Source organism: Ammospiza caudacuta, chromosome 14 (genome assembly GCF_027887145.1).
Source record: "Ammospiza caudacuta isolate bAmmCau1 chromosome 14, bAmmCau1.pri, whole genome shotgun sequence".
NCBI classification, from domain to species: domain Eukaryota; kingdom Metazoa; phylum Chordata; class Aves; order Passeriformes; family Passerellidae; genus Ammospiza; species Ammospiza caudacuta.
The window spans coordinates 5,552,288-5,567,668 of record NC_080606.1 but is presented as its reverse complement, the minus strand read 5'-3'; the positions used below and the strand labels follow the sequence as shown (position 1 = coordinate 5,567,668).

Below are 15,381 nucleotides of genomic sequence, written 5' to 3'. Positions count from 1 at the left end.
GCGAGGCAGAGGCCACAGAGGCTCTGATGCTCCCGGCACAGGAGAGCTGCGGGCCTGAGGAGCGGCCGACGCTGCGCGGGGCCGGGGCACCGGCAGAGCCGAGCGGGGCGTGAGGGTAGCGGCAAAGCCGGGCGGGGCGTGAGGGAAGCGGGCAGGGCTGCCCTCCCAGCGGCGTCGGGGTTGCCGAGCCGATGATCCTCCTCCTGGGCTACCCCCGCTCCGAGGATGCCTCCGTTGTCAAAAAGATCCCGGCGCCGCTCCGATCCCAATCCCGATCCGCTCCCTCAGCCCCGGCAGCGCCCCCTAGCGGCACACGAGCCCTCGGGCACACAGCCGCCCGCCCCCTCACGGAGCCCCGCCCCTCACCGCCGCCGCCGCCGCGGATTGGTTGGCGCGGCCGAGGGGCGCCGCGAGGCCCCGCCCCGTCCCGCGGCGCCCCCTGCGGGCCCCGCGGCGCCTGCGCAGCGGCCGCGGCCGTTGTTGTGGAGGGGCCGGTCAAGATGGCGGCCGGGCAGGGGGGCGGCGGCGGCAACAACGGCAGCGGCAGCGGCAGCGGGACGGCGGCCGGGAGCGGAGCGGCGGGGCTCGGCATCCCCGCGCACCTGACTCTCTCCTTCTCGTCGGGGCCGCACTGGGGCGCGGCGGCTCTGCCGCAGTCGCACACGGTGCGCAGCCTGGAGCGGGCCCTGGAGGAGGCGGGCAGCTCGGGCATCCTGTGCCTGAGCGGGAGGAAGCTGCGCGACTTCCCCGGCAGCGGCTGCGACCTGAGCGACACCACGCAAGCAGGTGAGGGGGCCCCGGCATGGCCGGGCCGGGGCTGCGGGCGTCCAGCGGGGCCGGGCGGTGGCGGGTGCGGGGCCCGGGAGCGGGGATGCAGCGGGGGGATCCCCGCGGTGGCGGGGCAGGGCTGGGGGCGCAGCCGAGCGGTGAGCCGGGAGCGGCCGCTGTGGCTGAGGAGCGGGGATCCCGCTGGCTAAGGGCACTGGGGGACAGCGGGGAGGCTCCGCGTTTGGGGGGCTCTCCGTGCAGGCACCGTGCCGGGGTGTAGAGGATGTGGGGCTGCAGTGTCCGGGCCCTTCTGCACGCACTGGGGTCGGTTGTGGTATGTGAGTGTGCGGCCAGCGTCCGTGCAGGTGTGGCTGTGAGCGGGGCACGCTGAGCCTGCGGTGTGCGAGCGGAGCGGGGCAGCCGGCGGTGCCTGGGGAGGCGGGGGGAGAGCGGCTCTGTGTGAGCGTGTGCGGGAGCACAGGGGCGTGTGTGAGTGTGGCAGGGCACAACGCTCTGTGTGTGTGTTGCATATGCGGGGGCAGAGGGGCTCCCGGCACAGCCCGGCCTGCGTGTCCGAGCTCACCGTGCTCGGTGCTCGGGGGTGGAAGTCGCTGTCCCCTGGGTGCTGGCAGCGGAGCCGGCGCTGTCGCTGTGCCCGGGCCCCGGGGCTGTGAAGGTGCTGCGGTCTGTGTGCCTGCAGGGAGGAGGGGCGGTCTCAGGGAACCGGGCGTTTGTACCTCTGTCGGTCCATACGTGCCTTAAGGTGGGGAATTGCAGCTGGTGTGTCCGGAGCAGGGCGTGCAGGGTGAGGGGAGCGCTGGAGTTCGCCCTCGGTGAATGAGAGCTCCGCGTTGTGGTTGTGCTGTACCTTCAGGGGTGTCGCATCCCTTGCAGTAGAAGCTGTGTAAAACCTGGGGTATCGCCCTCCCCGCTCAGCAGCAAGGTGGTTCCAAGTGCGGGTGCGAGGGATGTGTGAGCATCCAGCAGTGAGCCTGGAGAGCTTGGTGTGTGTTGATATCGTGAGTGTGGGCCTGCGTTCACCCAGGCTTTCAGGTGCAGTAAATATGGAGGCATTTTTCTATACGGTTCCTGGAAAACAAAGCTACCTTTTCCACGGAGGTTTTCTCATGTTGTGGCTCATCTCCATTTGCTTGTGGGGTTTTTTGCTGCTGGGGTAGTTGCTGAAAATAGATAATTTTAAACAATGTGCTAGACGAAAATATTACTGAGAGGCCCGGGATCTTTTGTTCACAAATAGTAGTGGCTTTTCAAAATGTTCTTTGAGTGAATTGGTGCTGTGGGAGGTTTGTTTTGGGGCCTTTCTTTCCCCGTGGGTTATGAATAGCTGGCATATTGTTTGGAATAGGAAACTGTCCATGGTGGCAGCTGGAAATAAAAAGAGGTTCTATGAAATAATGGAAGCTGGAGTTTTCCTTGTAGCAGCATAAAAATGTCTTTAGCAATATTGTTGGTCACTGCTTTGTGTAGATACTCAATAACCAAAGCACTAGGCATGTGGGTAATCTGTTATTAAAAAGATTTTCTGTATCCTGAAGCTGGAGAATCAAGGCTCTGTACTTTTGTTGGCTTCTAATTATTGCTGTGTGCATTTTGGTAGGGTTTTTTTTGTCCATTTATTTTGAATCTCAAGGTTTGAGTCAGAGCCTGTCTACAGTGATCTTGTGTCTGTATTCTAGGATGTAGTAGAGCTCAGTCATTCCCATCAGGATTAAATTGTTATTGTGAATGGTGGTGTGAACATGTTTTAAGGGCTGTCTCTGGCAGAAATAGCTTTATTGCTTGCTGCTCTAAAATCCTGTACTGAAATAGTTAAACTGCATCTATGTAAGTCCCATCTTGGGAGAATCCTCATTTAGTGTAGTCCTGGTTTATGAATGAATCCTGGTGAAATAGGAATTTTAGATGGCTCTCAAAAGATGTTTGTAAGAAAGACCTGTAGTGTGTGTTTTGGCTTGATCTGTAGGAATTTTTGTCAGGTGGGTAAATGGTGTTCTGGTGAATCATGGACATCCTTGGCAGTGTCAGTGGGGCCTGGAGCTCCATGGGGAATCAGCAGCTGCCTCAGAGGCAGCAGTCGAGCAGTAACTGCTATTTCTGTAGCAGCTCTCCCTGTTTCACATGCAAATATCCCCAGAACAAGGTTCTGGACTGAGGAGCTGGGGGCTTGGGTCCCAGATCTTCCCAGGGTTTCACTTTCTGTTTTCTGTCAGTGACTCTGAAATTCAATTCTGTGGTACTTGAAACAAATACTTTAAATAAACAGTCTCTGACCAGTGTGGATGTAAACAATTTCTTTTCCATATCACCAGCCCTTAGGCAGTAGGATCTGCAGTGTTGCTGTAAACCCAGAATATTCTATCTTTATATCAGTAAAGTCAGCAAGAGCTATGTTGAAGCACAGCTTCTGTTGATTTATCAAAAATAGCTTGGGATTTTATTTTGTATCTAACTTACATAATGGCTTGCCAATACTTAATTTGCAAATACTGAGGCATAGTTTTTGTACTTTAAATGATGTGTCTAAAACATAGTGACCATGTCTGGCTGTTTAGCTCTTTTTGTTTGTTTGTTTTTTTTTAACTGTGAATTGTCCTTGCCACACTTTGGCCAGGAAATCCTTATTTTATTATTTATCTGAATTTGTCTTCTGGCTGCCCAAACAGATCTTGTGTTGCTTTTAATGAACTTCTGAAAACAAAAGAAAATCATAGTTCTTGAGATATCAGGAGATATCTTGAATATTCCAGTAATTTTATGTGTATCTTTGCTTCTGTCTACATGAACAGCATTAGGCCCCCTGGCAGTTAAGTAATTGAGTCTATCACATCAGTGTAATCACAGTCTGCTTAGCTGGAGAGTTCTGTTTGCTGCTTTGTTTTTTTAAAGATGGTTCAGTCTGACAGTATGGCACAGGAACCTAAGTCAACCTGTGCCTTTAGTGATTTTCCCCCTTTTTAGTGAGCATCTTTAAGAAATGAATTTAGTGAATAGGAACAGTGTGTGATGAACAGCTCCAGAAAATGCAGTGGTGCCATCAGGCTTATTTGTTTATGGCTTTGTCACAACAGCTTCAATTTCCACCTCTTAATTCTGAGGGAACTCCCAGGCAATTAGAAGTAGGTGAATGTAAATAGACAAATGTTGAAATTTCTCCTTTCTCGCTTCTGCTTTGCCCTCCCAGCATGGAGGAGTAACACCAGTGTGTTCCAGTGTGACTGGGGAGTGAGCCCTCCTGTCCTGGCCAGTGCCAGCTTGGCATGGCATTGTTCCAGAAACCATTGTCACCTTTACTTGCATGTCTTTGACTTTTTTGCATCTTATTTCTGGCCCTTCTGAGGTACATTGTCATTCATGTGATTACAGATGAAACCCCCAGGGCTTAATATTGAGTGTGAAATGCATAAGAATGTTAATTTATAATGCAGTTCTGCCTCTACAGTATGCACTTCTAAACCAATTATATTTTCCTTTCTGAATAAAATTATTTCTGTTGGTGGAGCTGATGTTGATTAAATTGAGGACAGCGGTGACTGAACAGCAACAACAAATCCAATATTCAGCTAAAAAAATAAACATTCATATAGGATGTATATCCTAAATCTTGATTGCATTCTGGAAATCAAACACATTGCAAAATAGGATTCTTCAGCAGCATTTCCTTCAGATTTGAACAAAAAGAGGAACTCTGATTCTGTGGTTTTGGGGGAGAGGAGTCAGTGTTTATGCTCTGAAATGCATCTGATGCAAAATCAGGAAGTGACGCAGTTTATAAACAATTCTGGAAGTTTTCTGCAGTGTTCTCACAGCCTGTCCTGTGGTTGGGCATGGCAGAAATGAGCTCTGTGTGCTTGAGGATTTCTTGCTGAGGGCCACTGTTAAGGGTCCTGGTTAGAGATACTTGGTGTGATGGGCAGGTTCAGTTCAGTGACTTGCAGTTAAAGGACTGATTGTTACTATTTGCCTCCCTAAAAGGATTGTATTATGAAGAACACCACTTATATCTTAATGTTAAAAAACCCCATAAATTTAGTGTTACAGCCTTATCTGAAATACTGACCTACAAAAAACATGCAATGTGTAATTTTTTTGAGTTTTTACCATCTTCATCCGTCAAAATTAAATTTGACATTGTGTTGACTATTTTTGTGTTTTGTAATATCCAACATCTAAGGTCTGTAGTATTTCTATGTTTGATCAACTAAGGAACTTCTTTGGATACATGTTTTTACTTGTTACTGATTATTTACAGAGGTGGCACATAATTTAGATTGTGAATTGTATTGCAAAACCTTTTGTGATAAAGAATAATGGAGTAGCTTGTGCTTTTTGAGATACTCTTTTTGGTGAAGTGTTTTCCCATTTAAGTTGTGCTACTTGGTTGGAGCTGATTCAAAAGTACTTACTCATATTCCCAGCAGGGCTGGCATTTACTGCTGAAATCTGTCCTTAGCAGAAAGGTAACTAAATCAGGGCTGAGGGCTGGAGTTCCACTGAAAATGTGAAGTTATTTGAAACATTTTTGTGTGTGTAATAAATTAGTGGAATGGCTGTGGGAAGGGACTTGTGAGTTCTGTGCTTTTCTGTGGCTGTCCAACAGTCTGATGTTCATCATTCTTCCAGCCTGGGATTGTTTGCCACTTGCTAGCATAACGTGCTCACACGTCTAGAGGAGGTTGCACACTTCAGGTGAAAATAAAAAATAAAGTCTTTACCCTGATAGAGAACTAAAATAGTTCAGTGCTTGGCAGACATGATTCTCACAAATGTGTTTCCAAGTGTCAGTGAATGGCTTCTGAAGAAGGGTTTGTGCAGTTAAAGGCTGAAGGAGCCTGAGCTCAGTGGCAGCTGAGCAGCAGGTGTGACTGCACAGGAGCAAATCCTCGACCATCTGGGTGTTAAACCAAGCCCTCCTGCCGTTTGTCACCTCAGCACCCTTCCCATAGGCAGGATGTAGTGACCAGAACTACTTCTGTTGTAGACTGACCTGGAACTAAAATGTTTCTGAGAGTGTTTGCTCCAGGTTGTTATTACATGCACTAATGAGAGGTACTCTAGGATGATTTTTGAGCTGATAGGAGAGGCTGTGGCCGTTCTTAAACATTGCCGTGGGGCCTGGCATGAGTGGGACAGAGCCAGTGGGAGGCACCAGCCAGTCAGAGCAGATGCTGGAGTTGCTGCAGCAGGGGCCTCCAGGTCTCAGGAGAACATGCTGGAATGGTTACTAGACCCTGTTCACTCAGTGCTCATGGACTGCTGGTTTACCCAGTTCCTTCAGGTTTTTTTCTGCTCTCCTCTTAGTGCAGTTGCCTTGTTCTCCAATGTTCTTTGTCTTCCAGCAGTTTAGCTTACTTCAAAAATGTTTCTGCTCAGTTTATCCAGCTACAAACCATTTTATCTGCACAGAAGATAAGTCATGTAGTAAACATTGATTACTGCAGGTTGGTTGTATCTTGTCTCATGTCTATTTAGATTGTAAGCTTGTCAGGACAAAGGCTTGGATGTGTGTTACTGAGCATACAGAGGCTGGTGTAAGTCTTGGGAATTTTGTGTATATTTGAGATATTCCTTAATAAACGCAGGCTTTGCTTCATTGCCAGATGAGGATTACTTTCCCTTATACTACTTGTCTGTGAGACAGAAATTTGGAATTAAAAAATTTCAGAGCCAGAAAAGAAATTGTCAGCATTAAACCAATAAATGATGGTGAGTTTAAGTGGGAGGAAGATGCCCTGTGCTGTAATATGGCAGCTTAAGAAGTCTTGCTGACTTGTCAAGAAAATACTCTTCCTGGCGGTAAAGCATTTTAGTAGCTATACTTTAGACTAAATACTGAAGTGCCAAAACAAAAAAGCTTCCAGTGGGATTTTCTGCTTACCAGTTCAAACTCTGAAAGATTTATGGAGCCAAGACACCTTCAGTAATGGAGAGAAAGATAATCCTTGATGTGAAGTAATGGATTATGTCCTTTTGATATGGTATGTGAATTTACACCTTCACATGCCAGACTGAGGAGTGATCCTGGTTATGTGTTCTTTATTTTCCATTTAAATCATGCTGTGCTAAAATAGCTGAACACACTCCAGAGCTGGAGCACTGTGTTATCTTCTTTTGGAAATGTCCAGACCTTTCTAATGTTGCAATGTGCTGAAGAATTCATCTGTTCATCTGTTGAGTTCATCCTCATGTTGTAAAATGTGGAATATGTAAAATTTACTTGAGAAAGGATGTTCCTTGATCTTTGTGTACTTTCAAGCCTGCTCAGCAAGGAGGGAAATAGCAACTAGTAGAGGTAAGAACCAAGTGACATCCAGGTGTTGAAAAAACAAATTAGTGGTGTAAGAATTGCCTTGTTAAGATGTAGGGCTTGACAGGCGTCAATGATCTCAGATGTGGGGCAGCTGACAAGGCTTGAGAAGAAGGATGTGACACTGATAGTGGGCACAGGGAGTGCAGGGCTTACAGACCACAAGGACAGTTGGCAGAACCCCCAAGATAGGGATGAAGCCCATAAAGCCAGTTCAGCATCTCTGCTGGATCAGTTCTGAGTGGATCAGTTGTGGCAGGGGGAGATCACAGCAGTGACTGATGGACCCCCAAGCCAAGAAGCCCACTGAGCCAAAGGAAGAGGGACTGGGCACACAAACTAATTAGCATGAGAAGCAACAGAGGTCCTTAGCCCATGGAAGATAGAATATTGATTGTAAAGAGAACTATGTAACTTGGAGCCAGTGAACACTAATACCTTTCTTTGCTAAAATGTATAAATAGTGAGAAGTTTTGATAGTTGGTGTGATTGACTTGTGGTATACCCCTGAGCACCCAGGCTTGCACAACTCTGAAATAAATAATCAGTGCCTGTCTCAAGTGTGCTTGTTGCAGCTCGAGTAATAAATCTGCTTTGTGTGGACAGCGCTGGCAGAGCTGTGCAGCAGATCAGCACCAGCATGACCCCCCCTTGTTCCAGCCTTTAGATCAGAGCTTCTGGTTTAGTTCTCTACTGGTAGAGATTTCAGGAAAAAGCCTCACATACCTGAACCAACATGTGAGCAGAGGGAGCTTACATGAAAAACAAGAATTGCTTGAACCAAACTGCCAATTTAAACATGTTCAGTGTGGGTGCACCCAGTGTAGACTGGGTTTAGTGAGGGTGGGCTGGAGTAGTGGGTTCCCAAGGCTGCTTTGATTTCACAGCCAGTGTGCTGGGTCTCAGTTCTTTCTCCCTGGGAGCAGAAGTGTGAGACACAACCATTGATGGGTCTGGCCAGTTACAGAAACATTTCTGTCATGTGGAACAACTGTTCAGTCTGACAGGCTGTTTTGTTTTTTATTGAAATCTCAAAAGCAGTAAAAGTGTGTTTTAAAAAAGCATTTTGTTTTTTGTTCAGAAGTGCTGATTAGCTTGAAAAGCCAAGAACTCAGGTCTGTCAAATGGAATTTCTTGTTGCCTGTAGAACCCTTCCTCTGTACTTGAAAACTCAATTATGTGGTTGTGTGCAGTTTCTTTGTCATTTTAATTGCACAGATCAAGTCTGTAACTAAACTTAGAGGTGGGGATAACCATAAAGCAGGTATTTCCTAGATCTTCATTTGTTGGATTTAGAATCCAAATACCATTTTGATACCTATTTGTAATACCTTTTCACAAAACCAGAAGCTATCCCATGCTGTCAAATGCCCAGTAGAAAAAAAGTAAAAGCTGCTTGTAGCCACCTCTAGTGCTGGGAGTGTTTTTTCTTTCTTTTAAACAGAGGGCAGACTGCTTCTACTTGACTTGAGTGTACACACCAGATAAAAATCAAGTTAAATATTGCTACATAAGCTTTTAAGAACAGACTTCAAATGTACATAGCTTTCCTTGACAATTTGTGGTCATTTTAGTTTCCTGAGCTGCAGGGTTTTGGCATTCTCAGCTTCCTTACTGTGCATGAGAGCTGATGGGTGCTCAGATGGTTCCCTGTTGTCCTTCACCATTGCTCTTGATGTTGGAGAGCAAATGTTGATTTGTATGTGAAATTCACAGTTACATAGATTTATGGTGCTGTAATTGTTGAATATTTTTGCCAGTAAGTTCAACATTTTTGGTCTCCTTTGCAACTGAAATGGTTGCTGTTTATATCAATATGGGAAATCAGTCCACATCTGGATGTATTTTAATTGTTCAGCACTTCATTTTGCATCATAAGCAAGTCTGAAGAATTCTGGTTTTTATTATTTAATTTTCTGTGTTTGTTTTTTCTTTGAAGGGAAAATTTTACAACATTTCTATCATTCATCATGCATTAAGATTGGAACTGTGAAATTACAAGTAGATGTGTAGAGTTTGAGGGAAGTGCTAGAGGGACATCCCGTTTGAGGTGAGCTTGGGAAGCTGAAGAGTTCCTTTCTCCTGAGGCTTCTTCTCCAGTTTGCTGAGCAATTACCCAAGGCAGGAAGAGATCTGTCTGCTGTGCCTGACCACAGAGATGGCACTGAGCATGAGAAACCCATTTCATTGTTTATGTAACAAAGCTTTCTGCAGTCCGTGGTTTGTGGACATTGACACTTGTGCTTCCTGCACAGACCACTCTGCAGTGTTTGAGGTTACTTTTTCCTTCTCCAGAACCATCCTGCATCTGACAGACAAATGGGTTTTACCCATATTCTGTGTGGCAATCTCAGATTCAGCTTTAGATTGACTAAAAGAGTATCTTTGGTATCAGGTCCGAACACTTGTTTTTAAGCATCTCTTGTCTTCTGTAGGATTTGTTTTACAGTTACAACTGTTCTTAGATTTTGGTTGGCTTCAGCTAAAGCATTGCTAGAAAAGCTGGCTGGGAAAATCTATCTGTGATGAATTAGGAGAGCAGTGCTGGGTTTTGTGGGGTGAGGAATATGGGGGTTTTATGATCTGTTTCTTAACACAGTTTTGGAGCAATAGCCTAACACCAATATCCTGGATCAGCAAGGTATTTTTATGAAAAATATTATAAAATATCAAGGTGAGGTTCAGTGTAAATTTCCTAGCTGAGCCTTCAGCATGTAGTGTGTGTAATACCTGAATATAAAAGGAGCTGTTCTGGTTTAAATAAAAAACCAGTTTGTCATATCAGCATGTTCCTGATGGGAAGCAGTACTGCATCCTTAGGGAAAAGTGCAAAACCAAGGCAAATGTGAAGGTAATACTGCTTAAATACCTGGCTGCACACTGCTGTAACCTGACAGCTTGAGCCTTTTGCTTTCCCTCTTGATCATGGCTTAAATTGATAGAAGGTAACCTCTCACTTCTTATGGCTTCCCTTCCAGACTGATTTCCTAGAATTCTTTCCTTTTGATCTTTCTATATATTGTTTTTTAATCACCATCTTATAGTAACTAAAGACTTTACTTTTTCTGTCAAAAGAAAACTAAAGGGCAACCAACTTCTTCATATTTTTCTAGTTCCTCTTCCAAATGTAACCTTAGTGATGGTGCACTTCTCACTTTCATTGTTCCTGCAGAGATAAGGTATTGAAATACCCTGTGATTCATGAGCAGCATGGGCAGTGTCTGCTGGTTAGTCCTCACACAGCACTCCCACTGAGACTTCTCCAGTCTAAACTGGTTAAGCAAAGGATTCCTATCATCTCACCTCTAGAGGAGTTGTCAACCTGAATCATCTGTGGTTCTGCATTTAGCAGCTTCCCTTGCTCCTCCAGTCTATTAACCCTTACAAAGCCATTCTCAATGCTAGCAGCCTGCTTCCAGGTGAGATGGAAGCTGGCTTGTTTATAGAGGAGCTCTCTGTTCCTAAAGTTTCTTCCTTTTTTCAGACTGGTTTTGGTCATCTGTTGTATTGTTAGTCTTCAAAAAGTACCTAAGTTGCACATGTTTCACATCTACTTTTTATTTACCATAACAGGCAATACTGTCTCATAAACTTCTTGCTTGTTATGAAAACGTTTTTGGAGTAGAAATCATCCTTTAGTTTGGATAAAAATAGCTTTACTTGATTTTGAAAAGCTACAAGTGCATTCAATATGAGAATATTGTGGAAAACTATAGATACTCAAATCTTTATCTTCATAAAATCTGGACCAACCCCTGTAGCTCTTCTAATGCTGTTTTGTGGTGATGGAATGAAAAATTGCTTGGAATAGAAGTCATGCTATCTCCCACCTCTTTATTTACCTTTTTTATTTTATTATTGAGAGATAGTGGGTGTCATTTCCTATTCTAATAGGATTTCTGGGTTTCATAATAAGAAAGTGCAATCCTTGCCCCACAGTGCCTTCAAAGGCATTGTTTCCAGAGAAGTGGTTTCTGCAGTGATACATCAATGCAGTGCCCTGGGTCTGTATTTTGCTGTGCAGCTGTGTGGGTTCTGTACAGGGCTCACTGAGGGGCTCCAGCCCGGCTGTGCTGCTGTGATTTGTGTCAGCCAGGCTGGAAACCACAGCTGCTGTGTGTTCCTGTGGGTGTTACACCCTGCTCCACTCATCCAGAGCAGGGACTTGGTGCATCCTCTGCTTCTTGTCTGCCCTTGCCTCTAGATTTTATTTCTAGAAGAAAGAGCAAGGCTGTTTTAACCTGGGACTTTCCAAGATGTGTGGTTGAGGTGTGACTGGAAGCAAATACAGCAGCAAAATTTTTGTGGTGCCCTTGAACCTCTAGTTCAGGTCTATAGTGCTGGCCCTGGGACAGTGGCAGTAGGGTGGGATCCTGCCTTTTGTTTTGTGGGCTGATCTTTGTACCAGCCTTCAGTCACCTTTGCAGCTGCTGATAAAACCAAATCAGGAAGGGGCTTAAAGCTGGTTTTTGGGTTTTTTTTTTTCACAATATTAAAGACTTCAGCATGTGCTGGAGGTTGTAAAAGTGGGCCAGCAATAAAACTGTGGGCATCTCTGTGCATGCAGGTGTTGCACTCTGCTGAATATTAGAGCAGGAGAGCATTTGTTTAAAAAGGGTTTTGCAGAAAACCTTTGTGTGGAAGCTGTCATTTTTCTGTAACATTTTGAAAATTGATGTAGTGGAAAGGAGAAAATGAACTTCACTAGTTGTGAAAACTTTCTCAAGCATGCTAATTTTTTAAATAAGCTTTTTAGGTTTTGTTGATATGTTCAGTTGTAGTTAACTTTATTCCATTTTTCTCACAGTTCATTAGGAATGCCACTCCTTCAACCTGGGAACATATTTTTCTGCTTTTTGCAGGTAGAGTTGGCAGAATTCTGCATCAGCAGTAGATACTCAAATTTTTAGAAAGACTTTGTGATACTTAAGCTTGAGAATGTTTTTAAGAAATAATGGAATGACGGTCAGATAGCACACAAAATTTCACAAATTTTAGACTTCAAGAGGTAAAGTTAAAGCTACTGCCAAAAATCACTCCCAGGAAGATGGTGTTTCATGGTACCAGTCCATTTTGTTTGCTGGTCACCTGCAGCACAGTGTGGAGGCCATTCCCTCTGCACACCCTGGTGTCCTGCATTCTGTGCTCAGCGTGTTTGCCAGGCTGGTGAGGAAGAAGCTGAGCAATATTGATTCCAGTGCTGGCCCTGAGAAATGCTGCTCATAGCTGTTTGCCAGTTAAACTTCAGGTTGTTGAGCTCTCTTTGAACCTGACAATGACTTGGAGCTAATTTTCCAATCCTTTTCAGACTTTTTGCAGAACTGTTCCTTCCAGTGATAATGTGATGGGAGCTAAGCAGAAACAGTTATTTCATGTGAGTGTTAAAAACTGAGAACTAAAGCTTGAAATAGCAAGGGATCTGTATTACTTCTCTGTTAAAAGAGTTTGTTCAGCATTTCTGAGAAACCACATCCTTTTGAAATGTCCTGGGTTGGCAGCCAGAGTTCCTTTCAGACTAGGCAGTTGTTCTCAAGTAAATATCTCTTCCTTCCAAGGTAGTTTGGTGGACTTTTGATGGCACAGGTTTTGATAGTTTAGCTGATAACTTCCAGGATTCTTGGGTCACTTTTCATTTCTATTTTCTGGTTCTTTTCAAGGTTTCATACAGTCAGCGGTGCTGTACATTTTGGTAATGCTTTGTTTTGTCATAACTCCTGCATGCAGATTTGCATAATGCACTCATGCTTTGTCAGAATAACTCTGGCTCAAGAATTGTGTTTCCATGGTCAAAGATCTCTTCTCTTTCTGCTTTCAGGTCAGGTTAAATTGCATCTTGACTTTTATCTATAAACACCTGTGGCATTGGTTTATGCTACTTTATCCTCTTTTCAGTTAAGTTACAAATGTGTACCTGGAGAATGCCAGTTACTGTGTAAGGATGCTTTGGGAACTTGGCTTTAGCATTGCAGATACATTGTACAATGACATTGGATTCCAATGTAGCTGTCAAACGGGAGAAATAACTTTGAATTTTTGCCTTGATTCACTGTTGTGCCTAGAGTTGGAGGGGAAGAAACCCAAGAATTGCACAGAACAAAGACTTGATAGAGGAGGGACAATCATAATTGATATTCAGTGTCATTGTAACTGTGTAGTAGGAAATGTATTTTTGAATTCCTGTCACTCTTCTACTTTCTGTTGTAATTGCATATTGAGCAATAATCTTTCAGTATTTTAAGGCTCTTTTGTGTATTAATTATATGCAGTAGCATCTGGTAAAACTGAATTATTTTACACTTCTTGCAACACCTTAATTTTTAGGAGCATGACAAGAATAACAGTGGGTACTTTCATCTCCTCTTACTGAAGGGAAAGTCTTGACTAAAAAAGGATTTTTTTTTCCTGTTTGCTTCTAGATCTTTCAAAGAACAGATTTACTGAAATTCCTCCTGATGTCTGGCTGTTTGCACCACTGGAAACTTTAAATTTGTATCACAACTGCATCAAATCCATTCCAGAATCTATTAAAAACCTGCAAATGCTTACCTACCTTAACATTAGGTGAGTAATGGTGGTTGGTTTTGGTCTTTATTTAACATATCTCCTCAGAGTTGGCATTTTGCTTCATCAGGTCATTGTGTTTGCAGAGTTTCCTTTGTTTGTGATGCTATGTAGACAGACAGTGTTCAGAAACCCCGCTATAGAAATTTGCTGCTATCAAGAGGCTAAATTACTCTGGCCAGAAAGTCCTGCTCATTTTGCACATTATTTACATCCATGCTGTACTGCTCTTTTTAAACTTGGAAAACATATGGTTGGATTTTCTCACTAGCACAGAAGATGGATATGAGCTCTGGAAGGTGAGGGAATCTAGAAAACTCTCCTGACCCTGTTTTCCAGAATACTCCTTGTTTCTATATTAACTGCATCAAATCCAAAACAGTTTTCTCAGTTAAGAGCTATTTAAATCCTCAGAGCCTACTGTGTCTCAGAATCTGCAAATATCAGTTCTTACAGTATGAATTCATAACTAAGGTGCCCTGTCACAACTTTAAAGAGGATTAATATGATACAAAACCACAGTATGTTCTGAAAGAAATAGGCCTAACTTTCTTCAGCAGAAGCCATTTCTCTTTTGATGGTGTTTGAGGTGCTAATACACTTCTTTACACAGAAATGCTGTGTATTCTAACTCTTCTTGCAGGAGTCAGCTCTCCTGATGATGCTTTGCCAAATTGTGCTTTGTCCTCATTTCTGTGCTCCTGTCCAAGGGCTGATTGCAGTGCAGGAACTTGTGGGCTGTAGCATTGGAGACCAGGCTAAAATCCTGCCTGACTAGCTCAGGGGCTTTGTCACAGGAGAAAACCACATTCTGATTTGGGCTTCAGATGGTGGAAGAAGTGTATTGTGCATTTCCTGGTAAAGCAGGCACCTCCTAAAAACCCCAAAAACCTGGAAAAACCAGAGGAAATCTATGTAAGGGACATGAATAACTGCTTCATTGCCATGTTTTTATAGTCAGTTCAAAAAAAGTTTGCTTGCATATTTTTGCTTCTCATGCCTTCAACCAAAAAAGCCTGGCATATCTACCCAAAATGCAGCATAAAAAGAGACTTAATGCATATCTACATAAATAACTTCTCTGTATTGTTCACTTATAATTGAGCCTTTCTTGTCCCTTTTTCTTGCTTTCAAGTCGAAATCTTTTGTCAACATTGCCAAAATACTTGTTTGATCTTCCACTGAAAGTTCTGGTTGTCAGTAATAACAAGCTGGTCTCCATCCCAGAAGAAATTGGAAAGTTGAGAGATCTAATGGAGTTGGTAAGTAAAAGTGGGAATCTTTCTGGTCAGTACACTTAAAAGCACTATATATATATATATTATATTTATATTTATATATAAATATATTATATTTATATAAAAATATAATATATAAAATATTTATTCTATATTTATATATATTTATAAGCACTATATATATTATATACTCATTATATATTCAGTATAATAAATTATTAATATTTATAAAATATAGAACTACAAAATTTAAATTCAGTTACTGTGTTTTATTGATATTTTTGGTTTATTTTTCAAGTTGTGAAACCCAGAATGCATGCTCGATGGTGATTAAGGACACAGCAGAGAGTTTGATTCCAGTACCTGTGATGTACCTATTTAGAACATGAGAAGGCTGGAAAGACACTGTGATTGTTCAATCACTCTGGTCTACATAAATTAATATTAAATTAGTGTCAGAAATAGCTGTGTTCTGTGTTCACTTGATGC

At 43.5% G+C, this 15,381-nt stretch overlaps 1 protein-coding gene across 1 annotated transcript in view; it reads left to right on the top strand.

Annotated features, from left to right (window-relative positions):
* The first annotated feature begins 500 nt into the window (after positions 1-500).
* The window catches only part of LRCH2 (leucine rich repeats and calponin homology domain containing 2), a 39,771-nt gene continuing 24,890 nt past the window's right edge, over positions 501-15,381 (top strand). The window contains exons 1-3 of the mRNA XM_058813951.1: positions 501-786; positions 13,510-13,654; positions 14,790-14,916. Coding sequence (XP_058669934.1) covers positions 501-786; positions 13,510-13,654; positions 14,790-14,916 — 558 coding nt within the window. The remainder of the gene's footprint in view (positions 787-13,509; positions 13,655-14,789; positions 14,917-15,381) is intronic.